Source organism: Vitis riparia, chromosome 18, assembly GCF_004353265.1.
Source record: "Vitis riparia cultivar Riparia Gloire de Montpellier isolate 1030 chromosome 18, EGFV_Vit.rip_1.0, whole genome shotgun sequence".
NCBI lineage: Eukaryota > Viridiplantae > Streptophyta > Magnoliopsida > Vitales > Vitaceae > Vitis > Vitis riparia.
This window is the reverse complement of record NC_048448.1, coordinates 12,619,755-12,646,788: the sequence shown is the minus strand read 5'-3', so window position 1 is coordinate 12,646,788 and position 27,034 is coordinate 12,619,755. Positions and strand designations below refer to the sequence as shown.

The window sequence follows — 27,034 nt, the reverse complement described above, 5'->3', positions numbered from 1 at the left end:
TATTTGACTTATTTAATAACCATGCTGTTTAACATAATTATTACTTTAACATATTTAATCTATATTTTACTCAATTAAATTTTGATTTTAATTAATTAAGTCAAATTAAGTCACAAACATATCAGCTTGAGAAGTTAATCATATAATTTCACACAAAATCAAATTTGATTTAATTATTAAATAACACCTTGTCATTAAATAGGTTAAATAGATTCGTGTTGTGCTTGAATTGAACGGTTTGCTTTAAGTGTCTCACCTTTGATACTACACCAATATGATCCACTAAGGCAAATTGCTACTCATAGTCCAAACAACCTCTTTGGCAAATAAAATTTATCTTATATAAAGATATTCCCAAATTTATTATCATCTTAACTCTTTAAATACCACATAAATAATGTAATTTATTACTATTTAACTTAAATTGAAATCGCATTTTGAAACCATCGATTTTGATGATGTTGTATGGGTTTTAACGGTTTTGGTGTTCACTTACACCCCTAATTTTGAAGCTTTTCAAGGAAACCAACATTGAAACGGCGTCGTTAAAGGACTTCATGTTGACCACACCATATCAAGACACGGAGGACATCCATTTTGCTTTACCTGCATAGATCGCCGGCGATCAATCCAGAACTCCGGTCAGTTGTCCGTTGTGAATTGTCGCAGCTCTATCAACGGAGATCATGACGACCGATGCTTTTCCTCCGGTCATAGCTGCGCAGATCAATTATTTGCTTTCTCATTCTCCTCTTTCCATTAAGGTAACACTCAAAATCCCGATTCACCTTTCGATTGCTGAAAATTTCGGGAAAAATAAAAGAATATTGTTTCGGAGTTCACATTTTTTTTTCCTAGGGTTTTCTAGGTAACCAAACGTAGGATATATATGTAGTTTCAGCTACGGTATAAATTAGGGTTTGGTTGCTGAGAATTGGGGCATAGGACAAGAAAATTAGAGTTCTAGAACTTCAGCTCCAACTCAAACATCTTGCGGGATTCCCAGTTTTCATTTCCTCTCGAGGTTTCTCGTCAACAACCAAATGGAACTTATATGCTAGTTAATTAATTGAATAACTGAGTTTATGTCTAGTGAATGTTAGGCTTTTGTTATCTAGTTCAGAATATCTAAGAATAAAAGATAATAGGCTTAAGTGTTCTCTATCTTTTTCAGATTGATCAGATGTGGGCTGGTTGCAAGTACTCTGGTTTGCTGGATCGCTTCTCCTTGCTCATTCCCTTCTGTTTAGATTACATCAAATGTCCGTCACATTTTTCTCCCTTTTTTTCTCCTGATTATTTTTGCTTGTTCTATTCATTTTTTCCCTTTATTCCCACCGGTTTAATACTATGATTTGTTTCAGGGGATGTCATATATAATGCGCAGTGTCCATTGGCTGCTCCAGATGTCATATTTGGACCTGAAGATGAAAATTTTCATCCATTTTGTATGACTGGTGATGAAGGGGATTTTAAGTTGTCAAAGAACAGTTTGTCTGATTGGAATAGCAAGGACCCTTCAGGGTTACTGACTCTTATTCATGAACTGAGGTTAGGGTTTTCCTTTAGTATTCTTTCTTGAGACTAATTTTAGTAATTATAATCAACATTTTATATGAGTTTCTGAAATTTGATCATTTTGTTTTATAGGGATCTATACTTGTCCTACCAAAAGAAGCGCATTGGAGAAGTTGATGATGATAGACTGAAATTTGAAATTAGCACAATTGTATCAAGGGAGGTAAGAATTTGAATCATTTCTATGTTTTATGCATTTTCTTGGAAATATGGATTTTAAGACTATGGTCAAATATATTATGGTCTGCAAGTCTCTGTTCATATGCCTACAAATGTGTACCAAAATTAGTACTACAATAAATTGTGAAGTAACGTCTTGTGGCCAGTGCAGCGTATCTATGCATGGGAGTTTGGTTAGAGGGACAAATTAGGGAGCACACAATTTTTTTTCTGATTTAAAATTTACAGATATTCATGCCACATTTTCAAGGCATAAAGCAAAGAGAAAACAATGTAGAAAAAAAAAGGTGTAGAAACCAACAATAAATGGCAATCACATGATTTGGAGCAATGTATGTTTCACCTTGGGAGTTTTAATAATGCAATCTAGTAAGGGTAATGGCAAAAGAACATGAGGATCTTGCTTCTGATGCAGATAGTGGGTCTGGGGTTCTTAGGTACACTTGAGATTACTGGTCAGATCGTGTATCATGTATTTCAACCTGTCCACTGTCTTTTCCACATTGGTAGGGGCAATTAAGATGGATATGGTGGCATACTGTGGCTAGAATAGTAAGGAACTCTGAACACAAATTCTTTTGCACTATGTAATCTATATATGAGAAATAAATATGACGGAAGGGAGACCGGAGAGTTTGGGAGTATATATAGATCATCTGATGATATGTGATAGTTTTGGAAGCTGAATCTTGTTAGAACCCATGTTTTTAACACAGGGTCAAGCTTGAACAGAAGGTTTGCAGTTCACAGTCTACCAGATCTAACTGCATGATACCTGCATGAAAGAAAAAGAGGGAGAGATAGACAATTATGATTTTTTCCTAATGAAATTCTGGAGAATAAACTAATGAAAATTGAGAACATGAATTCATAAAAACATCAACTCTCTTTGTCCTTGAAACAAAAAGCTTTCCTAATATAATTTAGAGGTCACCGAGTTTCTTCAGGAACCAAGGCGTCTTCAACCTGGAATTAGAATGTAGTGCATTGTTCTGGTGGCTGGACTTTCCTGTCTGGTGTGGGCTTTGATTCTTCCAAAGTCTGCTGGGTACAAAGCAAAAGATTTATTATTTATATTTTTTTGCATTTTGTGTTACTAGATGGACCCAGATCAAGTAGTTGGTTGTGTTATTAGATGCCTCAAACTAGGCGCCTAAAATTATATGCACACATGTATTATATGATACAATGATATTGGGTTGGGTGTTGATCGTCTTAATTCTCATAAACATGTTACAGGGAATCGAAATGTACATGAGTTCGGGTGTTGAAAAGGTACTCCTTAAGAAGAATATCATGTTTTTTTTGGCAATTCCATAAGCTTATTGAATTATTGCAACTTTGCTACATAGTTTTGATTACACTTGTGGTTTCTATGCCTTTCAATTTTAGTGTAGCCAGAGGAAGTAAAATTTTCAGTGCCTCTTTTGGACATGGATATAAATAAAATGGTATTTGGTTGCAACTGGAGACATCAGCAGAAGATATACTTACAGGTTTCATTTTCTTCTTCTTCTCCCCACTTTTTTTTTTTTTTTCTTCTTTTCGTATGTTTCACTTTTTGTTTTGTCTACATATTGAATTAATTTAAGTGGATTCTGTGAGATGTGTAGGTTATATTTCCTGTTGGAAGAAAATATGTGTCTGCCCCTTCAGCTCCACGTTTAAAATTAGTATCTTCTCCTGAATTGAAGGTTCTCTTTCCTATTGAAGATGTCAAGCTTCCTCCATGGTTGGATGGGATGTAAGTAATCATATGTTATTCTGCCTTCACACATTCTTATTACAAGGGATGTACTAATTTGTATTGACCTATCATCATTGTTTTTCTTTTTCTCCTTAGGTGCATGGCTGAATATCTTCCCAATTTAGAAGAAACACTTGAGAGACAGGTAAGCTGGATTCTATATTGTATTTGGTGTCCAATTGTTCTTTCATCTGATGATGGCTATGAACCAATGTTTTGCATGTCAATTATTTGTACTTAGCTTGGTTCTTAATTTTCAGATCTTGGATGCAGTTTCATTAATTGATGTTAGAAGACACTTTATTGAGGCATTGGCACCCGTATTTGGAAGGCCATTAGAAGCTGATCCGGTATGAATTCTACACATTTTGTGCAGTGATTTGGGGACACAGACACGACTGTTGAAACATGTTTCAACACAAAAATGGGGTGTTGGCTGTGGCAACTCTTCAAGTCTAGACAAAGGGACCACAACTATATGTTTGTGTTTGTATGGGATCCTTGTCTACTTATGATGCTCTTCTTGGATGACTAAGAACCTTGGTAGAAAAGAAGAAAGAGGGCAAAAAATGCCCATTTATATGTGAAGCATAAGAACAAATGGAAAGGGAATTAAAAAACTGAATCCAAGAAATCCATAACTAACAAGTTGAGAAATCTGTAAAATTCTATTGTTTCAATCTTCCCAATAGCTCCAAATATGAGGCAATTGTTCAAACTCTCTTAATCTGCTTATCCCTGGCAGAAACCACTATTCTTCATCAAATGAAGATAAGAGTGAACCAACACCCAATTCATTCCAAAAAGTGAAAGAAGACAATAGCTCACTGCTATGAAGCCATTTTACAATGAACGAAAAGTTGGGGCAATGATTCACCTGCTTCTCTTCACATAATTCATCTCTCCATTATTCTTGAATTTCTGTTAATCAAGTGGTCTACCATCAAACACGTGTTTCTTATCTTCATCCATGTAAGAAAGGGCACTTTCAGTGGCATCAATGGGATCCCCACCATTTGCCAAGAAGATGTTATGAAAAGAATGCCATTTGTACTTTGAATTCAACTGCCCATTGTATAAAGCTTGTCATTGAAGGACACAACTGCCCTAAATTTCCAATAATGTATGTGTTGGACCCAAACTCCTCCAAGGTCACATGATCACTTACACAAGTGTCCTTGTCCACTGCAATTCCAAGAAATCCTGGAACTTTAAGAGATAAATGCCCACACCAAATATGATCCCAATCTTGCATAGTAGTCCTTCCTTCACCAAAAGATCCAAGCCACTCATATTACCAACAGCATGCTATCCAACGAAAGCCAATTCTTTCTCATGGCAATAAGCAATATTTGAAAATTCTCAATTAGCTATTGTAAATAGCCCCAAATGATGGAAAAAAGGATCATCCCTGGCCTACACCAAGGTATTGGCAGTGATCCTCAAATATCACAGAATAGAATAGAAGTAGAATGCAATAGAGATGAAGATAGGGAACGGGTTACTTACTTTGAATGATGAAAGAAAGCCCTTCTGTTTTGAATGGATAATTCAGAATGAATCAAGTCTTCTCTGTTGAACTTATGACCAGTCAGTTTATAGTCAAAATTGCTTTACCACTGAGATATTGAGCAACAATGGGTGATTATATCCTATAATGCATTCCTAATAAATGATTATAGTACCCTTGATTCCATGCATTTTGTAGATAAATAAAGTGATTTTTTCAATTAGTGTCCAATGTGGTGGACATGGGACAAATGTCAGACATGACAATTAGCAATAAGGAGAAACACTTGGCATTATGTATCTGTTTGGATAGTTCAATCTGTAAGAGTATCTGAAAGGTTCTCGTTGCTTTGTTTGCCAGGTGTTTTGCAGAAAAGTTACATTTCTTGCTGCATCTGGGGTGTTTACATGTCTGGTATGATATTAACTTCACACTAACATTTCAATGTATGAAAGATTATTAACATATATCTGAACATGTTCCATTGGTAGCTGAATTTTTCATGATGTCAATCCAATGCCTGCTGGGCAACCTTAGAAATTGTCTTGTCATTTGTTTGGCACTTGATGTTATCAATTTGGTACTTGTACGTTCATACGATATATATATATATATATATATATATATATATATATATATATATATATATCTGATGCATAGATACTCTCCATCAATGTGGCTGATAGAAGCAGTGAAATTAATATCTGCATTGCATCCTACAGCTGTGGAACCATGCAAGTTTAAGGATGCTATTAAAAAAGGTAGCTCAGAGCATGTTTGATATCATCTTTGAGGCTGTCTTAGTACCATTTCCAGAGGAGTTCTCTTTTGGATGTTTATATATGCCTTCTAGCACCTAGTTGTGCCACCTTAATCTGTTTGCTTATTGCTATTATTTTTTATCTTTTCTTTTTTGCGTATTGTTTTGAGTGTTGTTTTAATCATTTTTGAAGTCATAATGAGTTCTTCATTATTTTTGTAATGTTTCTTCATTTTCTCCGCTGTCCCTGTTTCTCCAGTTCTTTCTAGAACTTTAAAATATTCTCTCTATTGGAATTGCCTCTGATTTGCTTGCTTTCTGGATTTGATCTTAGCTGAGAAACATACTTCTGCAATTGGATTAAGACATTATAATATATCTGCAGGACAGTAAATAGACTTATAATTATGCCTAGTAAAGTAATGGGTCCTAGAGGGGAGGGGTTGGCCATCAGGGTGAAGAGTTACCTGAATTTTATTTTCTAGTCTTATGTGGATCATGATTACTTTGAGATCACTTAAAACACTTTGGTCTTCCAGAACTTGCCTTACCGCCTAATGTGGTTTAGGTACTTTTGTTTAAGATTGGTGTTATTACAAATATTGTCCATGTGCCAAATCATTCCTATGCTGTTTTTTATTTTCTTATTAAATACACAAGTGACAAACTTTTATGGGTTTGGTTACTGTAGGTGCATTTTTTCCTTCCAACACAGTTCCCAAAGCAACAGCCAGTTTTGATGCTTCAAAGTTCTCAGGTAATGATTTTTGTTCTATCTAAATCTACAGAATTATGGATTTTTCTATATTTGTCTGTATATTTTGATGTGAAAAATGATGATATAGATATTGATGGTTATGAAAGTTGACAGATGCTATATATCATTGGATAGCCATGTGCATGCAGTTGGTTCATCAGCTTTTATGGTGGATGTCTATTTGGGTTCTCAAGTATTGAATTGCTCATATATGATTCTGTGTTTGGAATTTCTGGTGCCTGATGGTTCAATAGGGGTGCATTTTTTCCATTCTAGCCTCACTGATTCTCATCATGAGAGCTAGTGGGATTATGTTGCCCAACTTGTTGCCTATATAGTGGACATATATACTGTTGACCTTTGCCTTTGACCAAGAAATTGAGGCCGATCTTTTAGCTTGAATTGTTGCTATGCAAATGCACTTACTCTTTAAAGATGAAGAAAAAATAGTTCACTGAGTGCACCCTGGATTACAACAAAATGAGTGTCACACCTTCGTGGAATAGCTTTCTTCTGTAACCTGATCAAAATACCTTCCCACATTTGATGACTTAAATGTATTATCTCTAGAGCTAGGATCAGACCTAGACATATTTTTTTTTTTTTGGGTCATCAGAAGTCAGTACATCGAATTTTCCTGTCAGTACTATCCCTTTTTTTTGGAAAGCATAATTGAACGGGTATGCAGTTTTTGTGTGAAGAAGCAAGTTGTGATCTACATTTCTGTTCAGGTTACCTTTGAATTTGTCATCTGCAACTGCCTGAAGTCAGTAGATCAGCCTGGAAATAAAATGTGTAATTGTCTGTGTATATTTTCTTTATTTTTTCCTCCTTTTTTTTTTCCTTCTCTTTTACAGGAGCTCTACCATGCCTCTGTTCACTACACCAATGTTCTAATGATGCTCATGCCTCTCAATGTGAAGATTGATTGACTGAATATCATATGAATCATTATTAGTTCTACAATGAGCCTCAAAAGCTTGAAGCAAATCATTTGGGCTAACTTCTATTTTCTGTGCCTATCATTTATCAGTTTACTTTCTTGTAATTTTGCAGCATTTCAATTCCCAAGGTGCACCAATCAAATCACATCTTTTGACAGAGTATCCGTGGAGTCCTAGATGGGAACCATCACAAATGGCTGAGCGAATCTTGTAAGTTGCTTAAAAACGTTTTTTAGTTTTTAAATTACATTCCCACACTTAATTCTATCATTAAAATGTTTTGGCAGAGAGTTTCTGGTGGATGAATGTTTGAACTTCAAAAAGTTCTGCAATGAGACTCAACTTTAGCAGCACTACTGCAGTGGCTTCACTTGTAATGTTTCTTCTGCCATCCTATATAGTATAGCAATCGTGTAAAGTTGGCTTCAATTTATACTTTTTGTTGTTCTTCTTTCCTATGACTGAAGTTTTTATTATTTTTTTTTTATATGACTGGATTAAAATGATTTTCCCTTGTGAGAGGTTTTCAGTTCCAACGTTTGGTTGAGGGAAATGAAAAAAAGACTGAAATTATATGCTCCTAATATGCTTGGTGGCACACATTTTTTTTTTTTTGGTTTATTACTAGGAAAAAAAGGAAAAGGGAAGGTGGGAAGGTGGGAAGCTGAAAAGCTGGTTTCAGTATTTGCTTATCAGAATACTAAGCCTCAGATGTGCTATTAGAACTCAGGAAGGAAATCAGGTATCTGGTTTCTCTAGTAAACAGCTACATTGAGAGGAAGAGTCATCCTCATTGTTGTACTTCTGGAACATACCTGACTTAAAACTTTGTGATTTTGAGGGGCTAATTATCCAGGAAGAGTGGTCTAGATTGCAAAATTATTCTTAATCTCCATTTAATATCTCTCTCCATTAACAAATTAGGTAAATTTTCTTTAATTAGACACAGATGCCTTGAGCAAAGAAAAAAAAAAAAATACAGAAATCCTTCTTTGGATGCTCTTAGAGCCTGTACAATTGGGAGCTTTTGATCAATTGTGATCTCAAGCCTTCTTGCCTAAGCAAGAATGGCTTTCTGTGTTCAGTAGATATGGTGGACAAATTTCTCTTTGAATTGGTGCCTTGATCAATAATTCTGTTCTTTGTTGTTGGACTTATTTGGCTGTTTATTTGGGCCTGTGTTTGTCATCTGATGATCTGTCAAATGCCTGATTATGATGCAATTTGTACCATCTGATCACCGATTAAAAAAAAGGTGACTGATTGGTTATCAGGCAATTTGCTTCATCACGAGACTGAACCCACGCAATTTTTTCAACGGTGGGAGGCTGGTATGGAGGTTCTACTTCCATGCCATTTATCAAAACCCCTAGCCCTGACGGGCCTCTGCCCTTTTTGAAAAGAATCTTAACTGCAAACATAAATAAAATAAAAAATTAAATGGTATAAACAATAAGAATAATATAATTAGGATTGACATAAATTGCTGAGTAGGGGCTGGTCTAGCCCAGCATGGATTGCCCGAGTCAAAGACTCGGATTCACATGTTTTCGGTTGCAAAGTGTTAACCGGGTCAACTCAAAGCCCTATTCATCATACTGATTCTCAGTCTGGCTGCAATACTCTGCTTTCGGATACCAATACTTATTGAAATCCTAGCCTGGCGTAATACAGTTCCACATTCCCTATTGCCTGATTACAAGGAAAAGTAGGGAAATTAGAAAAACCTTTACTATTCCTACATTACAAAATTCAATATATATAAAAAAAAAAAAAAAAATGGAGAGGGAGGATTCCAACTTACCTTTCGAAGATCTGCTTTGCAATTGGTTGAGTCTTCCACAAGCTTCAACATGTGATCCTCATCTTTGGTCTTGCAACACACAAAACAATAACTTACGTCTGATGATAGTTTAATTAGAATTTTCAATTGCTTCAACCTAGTTATATCAGTTATTATACCAATGTGTTAAAAAAATATATTAAAATTTTCATAAAAAAAAATAGGTATAAAGAAAAAAAGGAAGATTTACAATTACCTTAATCTTGGGGTGAAGGGGATGGGTATCTTGGTTCAAGGGATGGAGAGTCGACATTGACAGGGAGTTCATTGCTACTGTAAGAAGGGTTCTTTATATTAAATTTTAATATAAAGATTAAATAATTTTAAGATATGTAAATTTCTTAATAATTTTTATTATATTTGATTTTTTTTTTATGATAAAATAAATTCAAAGAATTTAATTTGTAATTTTAATTCAACTTGAACAAGAAAAATTAAAGCCTAAAATAAAGTTGGGCTTGTATTGGATTGGGAGTCTGATAACTTGAACCCATCCAATTTTTTATATATACAAAATTTAAATTATACATGTACATGTATTTGATTTAATAATCATATGATTATTATTTTATTTTGGTTTTATTTGTATTTTGAAGCTTTTGATTGTTTCAATTTGGTTATATAATAAGGTTTATAAATTTATAATGTCGATATACTCAATAAGCCTAAATGTTCTAATTGTAGCATTGATTTGAAATTAAGTCCATTATCTGATTTACCCCAAAAAAAAATCCAAAATTATAGAGATGAAAATATAAAATAAATGTGGGAGCATGAGAGCGGTGATGCACGTGGCAAGTGTCAGGCGGTTGTGGCATTATACATAGCCCATGCCCACCAGGCACGTGACTCGTCATTTCAAAAAATAAAAACAAAAATAAAAATAAAAATCTCGCTGTCAATTAATAGCGGACGCCACCCGAGTCTCACTGCCTCCCGCGAACTCCTCCACAACCACCATCGCCACCACCACTCAATTTTTGGTTTTCGTTTTCATTTTCATTCTCTCCAAACACAAAAACGATGAGGGAGATCTTGCACGTTCAGGGAGGCCAATGCGGTAACCAAATTGGATCCAAGTTCTGGGAGGTCATCTGCGACGAGCACGGTGTGGATCCCACTGGGAGGTACAACGGAGATGGTTCATCTGATCTTCAGTTGGAGAGGATCAATGTCTACTACAATGAGGCTTCTGGTGGAAGGTACGTTCCCAGGGCTGTTCTCATGGATCTTGAGCCTGGGACTATGGACAGTATCAGATCGGGACCGTATGGGCAGATCTTTCGCCCTGATAATTTCGTTTTTGGTCAGTCCGGTGCCGGCAACAATTGGGCCAAGGGTCATTATACTGAGGGGGCGGAGTTGATTGATGCGGTTCTCGATGTTGTTCGCAAGGAGGCTGAGAATTGTGATTGCATGCAAGGTGATTTGTTTTTGTTTAACTTCGTTAGTGTGAGCAATTTTCGTTTTAGTATTTTTTATGTGTGATTGAAGCCTGCATTCTGCTTGGTTGCTGGGAAATCGGGGACTAAAAGGCAAAAGAGTTGGAAATTCAGTTTCAGTTATGTTGATTCCGAATTTTCATTTCTTTTTCTAACAATCCTCTCAGGAACCAAGTGGATGGATGGGTAGGATTATGTGCCTTTGCTATAATTTATCGGTTGGAGTCTTGGAGAGCTTACTTGGATCTCAGATCGGAAGAGGATCTGAGAGTTGGAATTAAGTTTGCAATCTTGAGATTTCAAAATCATTATTGATTAATGCTTGATACTAGGGTGTATAATTCCAGTAACCTCTACTTTTATTCTAGTGTTTTATCAGGGCTGTTTGTTTAGTGTAAAAATCTCTCATAGTTACGTTGTCCGAAAATTACTTCTGTGTCTCCTGATCAGATCTTATGATAATTGAAATAAGTTATAACAATTTAGATTTCAGTGCAAATGACGTTATATATTCTTTGGCAATATTCTGTTTTTTTGTCGATGCCATTAACTTAACTTATGCGGTGAAATCTCCCAGCACAGTTCCCCCGAAGAATTAACAATTTTAAAAACGATTATTGTTATTTTCTTATAGTACTATGGTTCTTTAATCTGTTTGGACTCTGAAATTATGAAATTGATACAATCTCATTCCGGATGTGGTTCCTTTTTTACCTTTGCAAACCTTGTTTCCTTTTAGCTTTGCAAATTGTTTGTTCGAATAACTTTATGCCCAAACTTGTTACCATATTTTGTATAATTATGAATTTAAAATGTATGAATAGCCTTTATATTACAATTAGATCCTATTTTCCAGGCTGTAATTATAAAATATATAGTTCATTGCCAACCTGGTTTAAGGGCAGTCATGCGACTCATGCCAATAATGCTATATTGCTTTATTCATTGTATTTAATTATTTGCTGTCGTCAAGGGTTGGTGATGTGTGTGATGAAACAAGGATAAGGTTGAGCCTCATTGGACGTATAGTAGGCCCCTTTTTGTCTGGTGTGCAGACACAAGTGTCTTATTCCCAAATTGTATATTTAAAAAATAAAAATACACTAATATCCTTTCCGGTATGATTGTGATTGCCCAACAAATAAGATCCTTTTACCAATTGGGCATGAAACGGGAAATCTTAGGGAAATGGAGTTATGGTAGTAAAAGACTTTCAAGACCATCGATGTTGCCTTGTGGGGCTCGCTAATATGGCACGGACATGGGGCTCTAGTGTTGTCTCTGATCCAGGTCAGCCAACACATCCTTGACATGATAAAGTACATTATGGTAAACAATCAATTAATATCTCGATTTTTATGTACACCTTTTCACCTGGAAAGATCCGTATCTGAGTAGTGGTACAAAAGGAAATTTAATAAAGCAAGAGTGTTGACTATTATCATTTTTTCTGTCTAGTAAAGAATAACTATTTCAAAACATTTGATTACTGCTCCTATTAATAATTGCAATGATCGGAAGAGTTGTCCGGAGTAGAAGGGTGAAACCAGGTTGTGCATAGCTAACCCCAAATAATGCAATTCTTCTGTACTTGTTGCAAACATTATTTGGACATCCTTCTAGAGCCAAGCATTTCTTTTCCTTTCTTGAGCGTGCCTCATGAACAAGACAATGTGGAATTGATACTCTACAAGTTTTGGATGGAACAGTTTTGCTCATTTTACTGATATGTGACTGCATTTTCCTGAAAGTGATTTGTAATCCTATGGACAGTGATTGCATTTTAAGTGACTTAGCTTTAACTCAATTATTCAAAAGATGCTGGACATTAGAAATCTTAAGTCTAATTTTGGCTCTATTATGGTCTGTCCTTGTTGAGCTAAAAGTAAACACTGGTTTACTACAAGATCATGGGAAGCATTCAACAACTTCTTTCCTTCTCCAGGAAGAAATTGATATTTATTGAGTTGTCGGTGAATTTTTCCATACGTACTATATAAGGAAATTGGCTGGTAAAAGTGAGGTAAAAATCATTCTAATTTGGCTGACGCGCTCAGTGTGTTGCTTTTTTGTGTGGGCCAGGTTTTCAAGTGTGCCACTCACTTGGAGGAGGCACTGGTTCTGGCATGGGGACCCTCCTGATATCAAAGATGAGAGAGGAATACCCTGATAGAATGATGCTCACTTTCTCCGTCTTCCCATCTCCAAAGGTCTCTGACACAGTTGTGGAGCCATATAATGCCACCCTCTCGGTGCACCAGTTGGTAGAGAATGCTGACGAATGCATGGTTCTGGACAATGAAGCTCTTTATGATATTTGTTTCAGGACTCTCAAGCTCAGCACTCCTAGCTGTGAGTACTAAATTATTTTTAGGATAATTAGTATGAAAATGAGGAAAATTGATATTAAAACTTTCTTCTATCTTGGGTGTGCAGTTGGTGACCTGAACCACTTGATCTCTGCGACTATGAGTGGGGTGACTTGCTGCCTGAGGTTCCCTGGCCAGCTGAACTCAGACCTCCGCAAGCTGGCTGTGAATCTGATCCCGTTCCCTCGCCTTCATTTCTTTATGGTGGGTTTTGCACCACTCACCTCTCGTGGATCCCAGCAGTACATCTCCCTCACAGTGCCAGAGCTAACTCAGCAAATGTGGGATGCCAAGAACATGATGTGTGCGGCTGACCCTCGGCATGGCCGCTACCTGACTGCCTCGGCCATGTTCAGGGGAAAGATGAGCACCAAGGAAGTGGACGAACAGATGATCAATGTGCAAAACAAAAACTCGTCATATTTTGTGGAGTGGATTCCTAATAACGTGAAATCTAGTGTGTGCGATATTCCACCAAGAGGTCTGAAGATGGCATCTACATTTGTGGGGAACTCCACTTCAATCCAGGAGATGTTCAGGAGGGTGAGCGAGCAGTTCACAGCCATGTTCAGGCGCAAGGCTTTCTTGCACTGGTATACTGGGGAAGGAATGGATGAGATGGAATTCACGGAAGCAGAGAGCAACATGAATGATTTGGTGTCAGAATACCAGCAATACCAGGATGCAACTGCTGATGACGAGGGTGAGTATGAGGAGGGCCCAGAAGAGAATTATGAGGCCTAAAAGCCTTAAAGCCTAAATAAGATTTTGGGAGATGAGCACCTAAGCTTTGCCCATTTATCTGCTACTACTATATGTGGCTGTTATAGTTTCAGATTTATTTCCATTTTGCTTGCCGCTTGTTTCTATCGTCACCTGGTTTGAATCTTCTCTTCCATAATATAATGTTTGTGGGTTGTGTTCTATTCAAGCATCTGAATAAGGATTTCTCATTTTTACAACTGGGGTGTCCAAAGGGATGAGGTGGGCCATTCTTTGTTGTATTAGGGATCTCATTTTGCTGGTATGTCAGTGGGTTTTTAGTTGAAACCAGATGGAAATTTCTAAGGAAAAGTAGCCGTTTAATCTCACCAAATTTTCTATGCAATCATCAGTTTTTCACGTCCACATTTAAACGATACGATATGGATGTTTATTTAAGTAACAAGCAGTCAATTTCTTAAACAACTTGTATTGTGCCCTTCTTATTTATAGCTTTCACGAGCTTGTTTGGTGAGGGACTCACTTGTACCGCATATTTTAATCCAGAGTTTTATTTTGTCTTTGACAAATCAGAACAAAAGTCCATGGAATATGAGAAAACATAAGGATCCCTTTTTCATATTCCATCCTCAACAGTCAACACTCATTGCCACTCTTCATTCACCGCTATGCTCAACTGCTATGGCCCCATGTCTTCTATATATAAGCACAGATGAAATAGCAGAGCAACACCAAAATTAATAATTGAATGGTAAAACAAGTTTACATTGTTGCATTGCGACAGTCACTGTACATTCAAGAATTATAACATCAAAAATTGATTTGTATCCTGCTTATTACTAAATTTGTTGAAGAGATGAAATATAACAACAAAGGTATATCTATTCTATCAGAGATTGGATCCATCATAAAAATTCCAAGAAAATAAAACTTCCATTGAAGAGATGAACCAATTTTGAACCGCTAACCAAGCGAGAGGATAGAGGGACTTGAACCGCCTTTGGGTTTCTTCACTTTGTAAATTTGAAGCCTCTTCTTCCTGGCCTGAGCAGCTGCAGCCCTATTCAGTTGTGTGGTATCAGCGTTCAGAGCAATACTGAGGTTGAGATCCAACGACGCAACTAGTTCCGGTCCAAGAGTCTCCTCCGGGGAGACGTTGAGATCAGGTATAACACGTGGGCCCATAGGGTTGGCCACCAAAGCACTGGCTGGGGCAGAGTCGTGAAGGAGGAGTGGCAGTGGCTGTTGATGATGGTCTTGCTCTCTGCTCTCCACTCTGGCTTCGGTTATTGCCGTATCAAGATTCAACTGTAATCACCAAAATAAAATTCAATTTAGTTTAGATCCCACTTCAGAAAAGTTCAACAGGAGGAGAAAAAAAACCTTAAAAAAAGGAGAAGGTTTTATTTCAAAGTACCTGTTGTTTTTTTGCCTTTAATTCTGAGTTGAGAGCTTTCAACTGCTTGTAGAACCGCTCGACATTCGCAATATCCTGCTTATTACTAAATTTGTTGAAGAGATGAAATATAACAACAAAGGTATATCTATTGTATCAGAGATTGAATCCATCATAAAAATTCCGGGAAAATAAAACTTCCATTGAAGAGATGAATCAATTTTGAACCGCTATCCAAAAGAGAGGATAGAGGGACCTGAACAGCCTTTGGATTTCTTCACTTTGTAAATCTGAAGCCTCTTCTTCCTGGCCTGAGCAGCTGCAGCCCTCTTTAGTTGTGTGGTATCAGCGTTCAGAGCAATACTGAGGTTGAGATCCAACGGCGCAACTAGTTCCGGTCCAAGAGTCTCCTTCTTCTGATGAGTCACCGTCTTTAGGAACTCTTTCTGATGAGTCAAATCCTCAATCATCTTCAACAAAATTTCCTTCTTCTGGACAACAAGAAAAGTAGTCGCAAAGATGTCAGTTTTTTTTTTTTTTCAGAAATTTAAAATAAGAATAATAATAACGGTCAAATACAGGAACAGGACATGGGTAACATAGTATTTCAAATATCAAGAACTGAAAACAAAAATCGGAAAATAAAAAAGGAAACTACCCAAAAAAAACACACAGCAAAACGAATGAGAAATCGGAAATCGGAGATTTGAGAAAGATACCTTTTTAGATGAAACACTCTTCTTATAGCGCTTAGACTTGCCATCAGATTCGCTGGGGGAGAAGGAGAGAGGCGTGGCAGGGCTGGAAGGTTCAACCTTCGCTGGAGGATCATCATCGTCACAAGTCGGACCCACACAAGAACTGGGAAGATGAGGCGACGACGATGAAGGAACAGAAGGCGGATATAAGTCAGGATCAATGGCAGATCTTCTCTTCCTAACGCCCCAAGCGACTAAAAGACGATTGCGATTGTCAGATTGGAAGATTATCCGAGGAATTTCGAACAGGATTTTAGAAACCTCCAATTCATCATCGTCAAACAAGCTCACGAGAGAGTCGCAAGGACTACAACTCTTTCTCTTCATTGTGGCTCCAAGAGCATGAAGTATCCGACTCAATTTCCTTTTTACTAAATTTTGCTATTAATTTTTTTTTTTTTAAATTTTCTTTCCCTTTTTTGTTTATATATATATATTCAGAAATTTTAGTTATTAATTTTCAGCTTTTTCCTTAATGTCTAAGAGCAATTAAAATTCACATGACATACTTTATTAGTTTCATTTTTGAAAAGAAATAAATAATAATGCATTTTTTTATGGAACAAAAACTTAGTAAAAAGTTTGTAATTTTTTGGTTACAAAAGAAAAAAATTAAAAAAAAATGATTTTATCATATTTGATTATTATAAAAAAAAATTCAAAGAAAATTAAATATAATTAAAATTAGTTAAAAATTTATATATTTTTAAATTATTTAATTTTTATATTGATAAGTTAAAACAATTAAAATAAGTTTGAAGTAATAAATAAAAATAATTTAATAATTTTTATTTTATTTTTTATTTTATTTTTTTTCCTAACATTTTTCCTTAAATTTTTCTGGAATCAAACGTAACTTTAAATTCTTTCCTAAAAGTATAAAATATAATTTTTTTTTTACTTCCTTAGATTTTATAATGTTAATATAAATTTTTAAAACTATAAAATAAGTACTTATTTTTACATAAAAGATTAAAACTACAACTTGAATAAATTGAATCTATGTCCATGAAACCTAAAAATTATGACTAAAACACTCATTTTTCATTTTTGGTGTTATGGGATGAGGGGAAGAAAATAGAATAACCATGCTTTAATCTATGCTGGTATGATTCCATTCATCGTCATGTTGATTAACCATGCTTCCTTGCTTTTATGTCTCATATAATAGCAACCAGAAAGGCCCTCATTTTTCATTTTTGGTGTTATGGGATGAGGGGAAGAAAATAGAATAAATAAAAAGAAAAAAGTATTTAAAAATAAAAAATAAAAAATAGGTTTAAAGTCAATTATTATTATTTTTTTGTTTCATGGTAAAAATCAAATATAAGAAAATTATTTTTATTAATATTTTTTTTCTAGGAATTTTTTGACAAACAAATACAGTCTAAAAGTAATAAGATTTTGTTTTTATTTAAAATTATCTATTATATAAAAATGACACTACTAGTAAAATATAAATTTAAAGCTAAAAATAAATTCAATTAATGTAAATAATTAAATAGAACACAATCTAATATAATTATATAATTTATTTCTAAATTAGTCATTGTTTAATTAAGTCTCAAAATTTTAAAAATTAAAAACTTTTAGAACCAAAATTCAAGAGAGCATACCATTAATTAAAACAATTATTTAATAATATGTGAAATGCAAAATTATCAAAAATTTAATATTATTATAAAAGTTATAATGAATTATATATATATATATATATATAATATAATGAAAGGATAAAAAATAAATTAAGATGTTGTATGCATGACAATAATTAAATTAACTTAAATTAATGCTGTATGTGTGGTGAAAGGTGTATTATATTATATAATACGAGAGCCACGTGGAATCAAAGTATATTAGTACAAACCAATAAGATAGAACTCGGGTTTTACAATGTGGAATCAAAAGATGTATATGTGACTTCACCTAATTAATTATATCTTTTTGGTACCTTGATATGGTGTTTGTGGTTAAATAATGTCAAGTTGTTTAGATTACAAAGGAAAGAAAAACAAAAAAGCTTCAAAGGACTAACAAATTTTGATCATGTTTACATTTTGAAGGCCTACTAAATTTAATTAAGCAAGCATATCTATATTGTACGATTAATAATACATACAATAATGGAGGATTCATTTACTTCATTTTTCTAGTGTCACAACGTTATTATCAATGTATCTTACCATCTTTTCTCATACTTCGTCTAATTTCTTTTTTTTTTTTTAAAAAAAAAAAAATTGTTTATTGGGAGGGTGCATGGGAGATTCAAGGATAAGGTTGAAAGCATGCAACGCACTCTTGGGTAGGGATGGCAATGGGGTGGGTCATTTCGGGTACCCGCCCCGCCCCGCCCCTAATGGGACGGGATATTATTTTCCTAAACGGGTATGGGACGGATTTGAGATTTTTTTTGAAACCCGGGGCGGGTTTGGGTATTGCTCCGCCTCGCCCCGATTATATATAAAATTAAATTTAAAATTTAATTTAATTTAAAATTTAAATTTAATTTAATTTAATTTTTATTTTATTATTTTTAATATATAGATAATAATAAATTATTTTTAATAAAATAAGTTATAAAAAATATAATAATTTAATATTTATAAAATATATTTATTTAATATAATTAAAAATTTTAAAAGTAATTTAAAAAAAATTAAAATTAAAATTAAATAAAAAGTTAAACGGGGGTATGGGAATGTAGCATACCCGCCCGGCCCGGCCCGACCCGTCCCGTCCCATTTAATTTTTTAAATGGGATGGGGATGGGAATTGCTTTAAATAAACGGGACGGGGTTGGGAGGGGGGCGCCCGCCCCGTTGCCATCCCTACTCTTGGGGATGTAAATGGATTAAATTTGGCCCAAGATGACTTTGTGCCATAGAAAATGGCTCAGAGAAAAGACCCATTTTAAACTAGTATGGGAACATGGGCCACTACAACCAATTTAGAACAAGGTATTGCTAATCTCACTTTTTAAGATTAAAGTGTCATTCATAACACGCCGGAACCGGTGTGGAACAAGTGATTACATTTATTTTGTAAAAGATAAAAGATTTGGTTTCTAAATGTGTCTGCAAATATATATATATATATATATATATATATATATATATATATATATATATATATATATATATATATTTTGGAAGAGGTGGTTTGGACTGCGTTTGAAGTCGAATATGTTTGAGGAGAAATAGAAATAGAAATGACTAAGAATTAGAGAAAAGTTAGGAATGGTAGGAGGATGAAGTATCCTAGTCAATTTCTTCTTTGCTAAATTTTGCCATCAATTTTTCAAATAAAATTTCCTTTCCCTTTTTTGTTTATTTATATATTTTAGTTGCTAAATAACCTGTTTGGTCGTTGTTCTTTGAGAACAATTTTAAAAAATAAAGTGAAATAGATAACAATTTTTAAAAAATAAGTAGAAGTTATTTTCACTGGTTATTAAAAATGAAACAAAACATAAAAAAAAAACCATAAAAAAATAAATAAAAGTGATTATGATATGATTCTTTTTCTCTTTTCACCATTTAATACCAATCTTGCTTTTCTAAATTTCTTTATTTTTTTTTTCTAAATTCTTCATTAAACAAATAATTCTAAATCAAATTATATTTTATATATAAAAATAATTTTTACAAATAAGTTTTTTGTTTTTTATTTAAAAAGAATTGCTAAACACTTTCATTTTCATAAAACACTCAAAAATAATTTTTTGTTCTTGAACTTAAAAACAACTTTTTAAAACAATATTCAGAAAACATGGTCAATGGAACCCTAATTTTTCATCTTTTAAGAGTAGAGTGTCATCCTCCTTTTTGGTTGGTAGGATATTGTATAAGAATTTAATTTAATTTTTATTTTATTATTTTTAATATATAGATAATAATAAATTATTTTTAATAAAATAAGTTATAAAAAATATAATAATTTAATTATTTATAAAATATATTTATTTTAATATAATTAAAAATTTTAAAAGTAATTTAAAAAAAATTAAAATTAAAATTAAATAAAAAGTTAAACGGGGCGGGTATGAGAATGTAGCATACCTGCTCGGCCCGGCCCGGCCAGTTGCGTCCCATTTAATTTTTTAAATAGGACGGGGATGAGAATTGCTTTAAATAAACGGGAAGGGGTTGGGAGGGGGGTGCCCCGCCCCGTTGCCATCCCTACTCTTGGGGATGTAAATGGATCAAATTTGGCCCAAGATGACTTTGTGCCATAGAAAATGGCTCAGAGAAAAGACCCATTTTAAACTAGTATGGGAACATGGGCCACTACAACCAATTTAGAACAAGGTATTGCTAATCTCACTTTTTAAGATTAAAGTGTCATTTATAACACGCCGGAACCGGTGTGGAACAAGTGATTACATTTATTTTGTAAAAGATAAAAGATTTGGTTTCTAAATGTGTCTGCAAATATATATATATATATATTTTGGAAGAGGTGGTTTGGACTGCGTTTGAAGTCGAATATGTTTGAGGAGAAATAGAAATAGAAATGACTAAGAATTAGAGAAAAGTTAGGAATGGTAGGAGGATGAAGTATCCTAGTCAATTGCTTCTTTGCTAAATTTTGCCATCAATTTTTTAAATAAAATTTCCTTTCCCTTTTTTGTTTATTTATATATTTTAGTTGCTAAATAACCTGTTTGGTCGTTGTTCTTTGAGAACAATTTTAAAAAATAAAGTGAAATAGATAACAATTTTTAAAAAATAAGTAGAAGTTATTTTCACTGGTTATTAAAAATGAAACAAAACATAAAAAAAAAAACCATAAAAAAATAAATAAAAGTGATTATGATATGATTCTTTTTCTCTTTTCACCATTTAATACCAATCTTGCTTTTCTAAATTTCTTTATTTTTTTTTTCTAAATTCTTCATTAAACAAATAATTCTAAATCAAATTATATTTTATATATAAAAATAATTTTTACAAATAAGTTTTTTGTTTTTTATTTAAAAAGAATTGCTAAACACTTTCATTTTCATAAAACACTCAAAAATAATTTTTTTTTCTTGAACTTAAAAACAACTTTTTAAAACAATATTCAGAAAACATGGTCAATGGAACCCTAATTTTTCATCTTTTAAGAGTAGAGTGTCATCCTCCTTTTTGGTTGGCCGGATATTGTATAAGATAAAATAATAAAGAATATTATATTTTATCCTATGTTTGGTTGGTAATGAGGTAGGGTAAGGTATCACGTTACTTATCATATCCTATGTTTAATCTAAGCTGGTGAAACCTAAAAATTATTATTAAAGCACTTTAGAATACTTTGTTGGTGAAAAAAATAGAATAAATGTGTACATATAATAAAAGACTTAACTCATTTATGTGTTAAAAAATTAAATTTTATTTATTTTTAAATTCATTTAAAATGAAATATTATTATTATTATTATTATTTTTCAATGACTATTTTTTAATCATTACCTATTTCAAAGGTGAATATAAATACTTAAAAATGAGTATAAATTATTTATTTCAAAACTTTTAGTATACTTCTTATAAATTTACCACATTTATTATTAAGTTTTTTATTTTAATTATATAATTTATTATAAATAATGAGTTATTTATATGTTGATTTATTATTAAACAAAATTTAGCTTTATTCTAGCTCCCAAATAAATAATGAAAACTATTTAGGATATGGTGGATTCTTGAAAAATACTAAGAAAAGAGAAAAAAAAAGAAGAAAATTTATTCTATTTTATTTAAATAATTTGAAAAATAAGATAGAAAAAAAAGGTATTATAAATGTTTTTAAATATCCTGAATATATATATTTATTAAAATTTTAACGTTATTTCTTTCAAAGTTTTTTTGGCTTTCTAATCTCTGCTCTTAGAAACGTTTTTAGTAACTAAATCTAATATATATTATTTAAAATGTATTATAATGATTGCAATTTTGCAACGGAAATGAGACTACTTTCAAGATTTCGCTTCCCGCTACTCTCTGCCTCTCTTTTTCTGTCATCCATCCCCGTGTTCACTTCTTTAGTTGAGAATAGTTTCTTGTGGATTTGAATTTCAATTGGAGAAGCCTTCGAACAACAATGAAGAGGAAGAATTGTAATTGCTTCGTTGACGATGATGAATTAGAGGTTGTTTGTTAGGGTGAATTCACAATATTCCAACAAGCACCATAATTTTTCTACAATTTCTTTGTGCAAAATTAAATAAGCAATAGAAACTAGCATTAATAAATAAATAAATAAACTCATGCAACAGAAAAATAAATCAGACACCAGAATTTTTACATGGAAATCTATCTAATGCGAAGGAAAACACCACGGGACCTAGTCCAGTTCAAACTTCCACTATCGACAATAATGGATTACACATGTCTTCTCTTGAATAATCTCTAGAGGCTGCCAAATACATCAAGAGCACATATAGCCTTGAATTATACGATCTCTCTTGAAAAAAAAAACAAAGAAAAATTGGAGAAAGTATACTAAAAATGTCGTTATTGTTCACAGGCAGTAACACTAGTTCTCGAGCTCAAAATTTGATCTCCACCGTTCAGATTCTAGCTACTCGAGTTTCAAACCTCTTCTCCAAATTTCAACTCAATCGGACCACAAATGAAGTGGGATCGACTTGTTGATGAAATCTGGGAAGATGCGTTTTTTTTTCTCTCTGTTTTTTTTTTCTTTTCCCGATTTTTTTTTTTTTTAATGTAACTGACTTGGTCCCCAATCCTATGGGACCCACTCCCTCACATACGAGGAAACCCAACAAATCTTCTCCTCTCGACTATGTGAGGAGCTCTACCAAGCCTGCTTGCTTTCTACAAAATTGTACTTTCTCTGTAGGTATTGGTTTTGTCATCATATCTGATCCATTCTCATCAGTATGGATTTTCTCAAGGCAAAACAATTTCATCTCTAGTGCATCATGAATCCAATGATATCTCATGTAAATATGCATGGATCTAGAGTGAAAAGTAGGATTCTTACTTAGATGAATAACATTCTGACTATCACAATAGAGTAGATACCTTTCTTGCTGTAGACCCAATTTTTGTAGGAACTTCTTCATCCACAGTAATTCATTGCTAGCTTCAGTGATAGCAATATACTTAGCCTTCGTGGTTGACAAAGCAACACATTTCTGTAACCTTGATTGCCATGACACTGTTCCCCCTAAAAAAGTGATCAAATAACTAGAAATAGACTTTCTGGAATCAACATCCCCAACCATATCTGTATCTGTGCATCCTACAAGAACAGGTTTGTCAGTCCCAAAACATAAACATGTCTTAGAAGTATCCATCGGATACTTGAGAATCCATTTCACTACAACCCAGTGTGTTTTGCCAAGATTAGAAAGGAACCTGCTGACAACTTTAACAACATGAACAATATCAGGCCTCGTGCACACCATGGCATACATCAAGCTACTCACGACTGATGTATAGGGCATCTTTCACATTTCTTTTTTTTCTTTCTCACTTGAAAGATTTTGTTTGGAACTTAGCTTTAGATGACTTCCAAGTGGAGAACTCTCTGGTTTTGCTTTGCGCATGTTGAACTTGTCTAAAACCTTCTCAATATCGATTTCTTGAGATAGCCACTATTTTCCATTCGTCTTATCTCAAGAAATCTTTATACCAAGAATTTGACTTGTAGACCCTAAGTCTTTCATTTCAAATGACTTGCTCAACTCTTTTTTCAGTTTATCAATTTTACCAGTATCACAACCAACAATCAACATGTCATCCACATATAGCAAAAGAATAATAAATTCACCATCAGAGAATTTCTTCACAAACACATAATGGTTAGAAATAGTTTTATCATACCTATGCTCAACCATGAAGGAATCAAATTTCTTGTACCGTCTCGGTGCCTGCTTGAGACCATACAAGCTCTTCTTCAGTCGACACACTAAGGCTTCCTTGCCTTTGATTGTAAACCCTTTTGGTTGCTCCATATATATTTCCTCCTCTAAGTCACCATGGAGGAAAACAGTCTTCATATCAAGTTGTTCAATCTCTAGATTCATACTGGAAGCCAAACCGAACACAACTCGAATCGAAGACATCTTAACTACGGGCGAGAAAATCTCTTCAAAGTCAATGCATTTCTTCTGACTAAAATCCTTCACAACCAATATTGCCTTGTACCTTGGCTATGATCTGTTTGGTTCAAGGTTCCTTTTCAGCACCCATTTATTCTTCAATGCTCTCCTACCCTTAGGACTCCATCAATTCATAAATGTTGTTCTTATGCAAGGATTTCATCTCTTCATACATAGCTCTCAACCACTCTTTTTTCTCGTCATGCAATAGAACTTCTTGATAATTTTTTGGCTCTCCCCAATAAGAAAGCAACAAATACTCATCACTAGTATACCTTCTAGAAGGTTGGCACTCTCTAGTAGATCTTCTTAACTGTGTTTCAGTAGGCAACTCTAAAGTAGCTTGTTTTTGCTGCTATTCTAGGCCATCATTCTAAACTGTAAGATTTTCTTCTACATCATCAACTGCAGACTCATCATTTCTGTAAACTATATCAACATGTTCTTCTTGCACAACTTCCCTGTGTTCATCATGTCCCATAAAGTTAGGAGATATTGTACCCAAATCAACGTGTTCTTCACTGAAAGACTTTAGCTTCTTATCTTGATCCAAGACTTCAATGATTTGATCTTTAAAGAAGACAACGTCTCTACTTCTTATAATTTTTTTGATAGCCGGATCCCATAACCTGTACCCAAACTCTTCATTTGAATAACCCAGGAGGATATACTATTTAGTCTTGCTATCAAGGTTGGACCGCTTGTCTCTAGGAACATGAACAAATGTCTTGTAGCCAAACACTCTCAAGTGCTCAAAGGAAACAAAATTTCTTGTCCAAACCCTCCCTGGAATATCACCCTCTAAAGAATATGATGGAGACAGATTAATCAAATCCATGGTTGTCCTCACGGCCTCACCCCAAAAAGACTTAGGCAATTTTGCATGAGAGAACATACACCTGATTCTATCACAGATGGTTCTATTCATTCTCTCAGCTACACCATTTTGCTGCGGGGTCTTATGAACCGTCTTCTTAAGCTTGATGCCATGAATTTTGCAATATTGCTCAAATGGCCCCCTATATTCACCACCATTGTTTGCTCTGACAGATTTTAACTAATTGTCAGTTTGCCTCTCAACCTTCACATGAAAATATTTGAATACATCAAGTACCTAGTCTTTAGATTTCAAAGCATATGCCTACACTTTTCTTGAATGATCATCAATAAAAGTCACATAATAAAGTGCACCACTAAGAGTATTACTTTGCATAGTACAAATATAAGTGTGAACTAAATCAAGAATATCTGGTTTTCTACGTGAAGGAAATCTACGAAATGCAACTCTACTTTACTTTCCAGACATGTAATGTGTACAAGGTAATAATGATGTACCTTTAACTGGTAGAAACTTCTTTATAGCAAGAACCTAAGTCAATTTTCACTTATGTGACCAAGCCGCTTATGTCATAGCTCAATAGAGGCTTCATTCTCAACAATGTTCACATTTTCCTTGACTAGTCTCACTTCTGTCTTATGGAGAGTATTGTTTTTCTTCCCCTTAGCTAAAACAAGAGAACCCTTAGTAAGCTTCCACTTACCATTTCCAAGGCGACTATGGTAGCCCTTATCATCAAGCTTCCCAACAGAGATCAAACTAAAGCTCATTTCAGGAACATGTCTAACATCTTTCAAAACCAATTTGCACCCAATGCTAGTTTCTAGCTCTACATCTCCCATGCCAACAATTTCACATTTTAATTCATTTCCCATCCTAACCCAGCCAAAATTGCCATTGGTGTAGGAAGATAAGAAATCTCTACGTGCAGTGATATGAAACGACGCTATTGTATCAACCACCTAAGTGGAATCCTAGCATGCAAAGTTTACACACATATTATCACAAGCAATGATCGTATCACCATCAGATGCAACTGCTATAATGTCTTTGTCCTCTTTTTATTCTTCACATTTTCCTTTAAACTGTTCTCTTCTGAATTTTTTGCACTCTCTTTTAATGTGCACTGACTTACCACAATAAAAACACTTTATCTCTTTTCGGGACTGTGACTTTCCTTTTGACTTGTCACGCTTATAATTATTGGAAGGTTTTCTACTTTTACTTTTTCTCCGTCTCTCTATAACAAGTGCTTCTGTATTAGAGGAAATACCTAACTTTTTTCTTCTTGCCTCTTCATTAAACATGTTGTCTTTTACCATGTTGACAGTTATCACACCATTTGAGGTTGAATTACTCAAGGATACCACCAAAGTTTCCTAATTGTCTGGTAAGGAACTCAACAAAAGTAAAGTTTGTACCTCATCATCTAGCTCAAGCTTCATGGTAGACAACTCATTCAACAATCCCTGAAAATTACCGAGATGCTCTACGACACTATTACCATACTTGTATTTTAAATTCACAAGCCTTCTTATCATAAAGGCTTTATTCTGTGCAGTCTTATCTCATAAAGACTCTCTAATTTCTACCAAAGGCTATATACATCAACTTCCTTGGCTACATGATGGAAGACACTCTGATCAACCCACTACCTAACCTGTCCAATAGTTTTCCTATTTAATTTCTTCCACTCATCCTTAGTTGTAGTAACTGACTTATAACTCTTATATTCAATGAGCTCAAACAACTCTTTGCAATATAGAATATCCTTCATCCTAGTATTCCAAATTGAATAATTGGAAGCTGAGTTTAATCATTCCATTGCCAGCCTCCTCCATTTAATTCATACAAGAGATCCCACTGCTAATCAACTTGGCTTTCATACCACTTGTTAGGGTGAATTCACAATATTCCAACAAACACTAGAATTTTTCTATCATTTCTTTGTGCAAAATTAAATATGCAATAACAACTAGCAGCAATAAACAAATAAACTCATGCAACAAAAAAAATAAATCGGACACCATAATTTTTACGTGGAAAACCCTTTAATGCGAAAGGAAAAGCCATGAGACCT

General features: G+C 34.0%; 3 protein-coding genes across 3 annotated transcripts; 2 read left to right on the top strand and 1 right to left on the bottom strand.

Moving 5' to 3' along the window:
* Positions 1-532: 532 nt before the first annotated feature.
* On the top strand, positions 533-8,355 carry LOC117907605 (BRISC and BRCA1-A complex member 2). Its single transcript, XM_034821200.1, has 13 exons — positions 533-764; positions 1,175-1,262; positions 1,365-1,551; positions 1,651-1,741; positions 2,998-3,033; positions 3,156-3,254; positions 3,372-3,502; positions 3,602-3,650; positions 3,766-3,855; positions 5,376-5,429; positions 6,467-6,532; positions 7,589-7,686; positions 7,764-8,355. The coding sequence occupies exons 1-13, from the start codon at positions 687-689 to the stop codon at positions 7,822-7,824; spliced, it is 1,128 nt and encodes a 375-aa protein (XP_034677091.1). The 5' UTR covers positions 533-686; the 3' UTR covers positions 7,825-8,355.
* Positions 8,356-10,230: 1,875 nt separating this feature from the next.
* Positions 10,231-14,238, top strand: LOC117907194 (tubulin beta-1 chain). The gene is made up of 3 exons (XM_034820634.1): positions 10,231-10,742; positions 12,844-13,113; positions 13,198-14,238. Exons 1-3 carry the CDS (start codon positions 10,343-10,345, stop codon positions 13,872-13,874), a joined length of 1,347 nt encoding a protein of 448 aa, XP_034676525.1. The 5' UTR covers positions 10,231-10,342; the 3' UTR covers positions 13,875-14,238.
* A 430-nt stretch (positions 14,239-14,668) lies between these two features.
* LOC117907281 lies at positions 14,669-16,340 on the bottom strand. Its single transcript, XM_034820775.1, has 3 exons — positions 15,969-16,340; positions 15,271-15,740; positions 14,669-15,161 (listed from the first exon to the last, which is right to left on the bottom strand). Exons 1-2 carry the CDS (start codon positions 16,332-16,334, stop codon positions 15,480-15,482), a joined length of 627 nt encoding a protein of 208 aa, XP_034676666.1. The 5' UTR covers positions 16,335-16,340; the 3' UTR covers positions 14,669-15,161; positions 15,271-15,479.
* Positions 16,341-27,034: the final 10,694 nt, after the last annotated feature.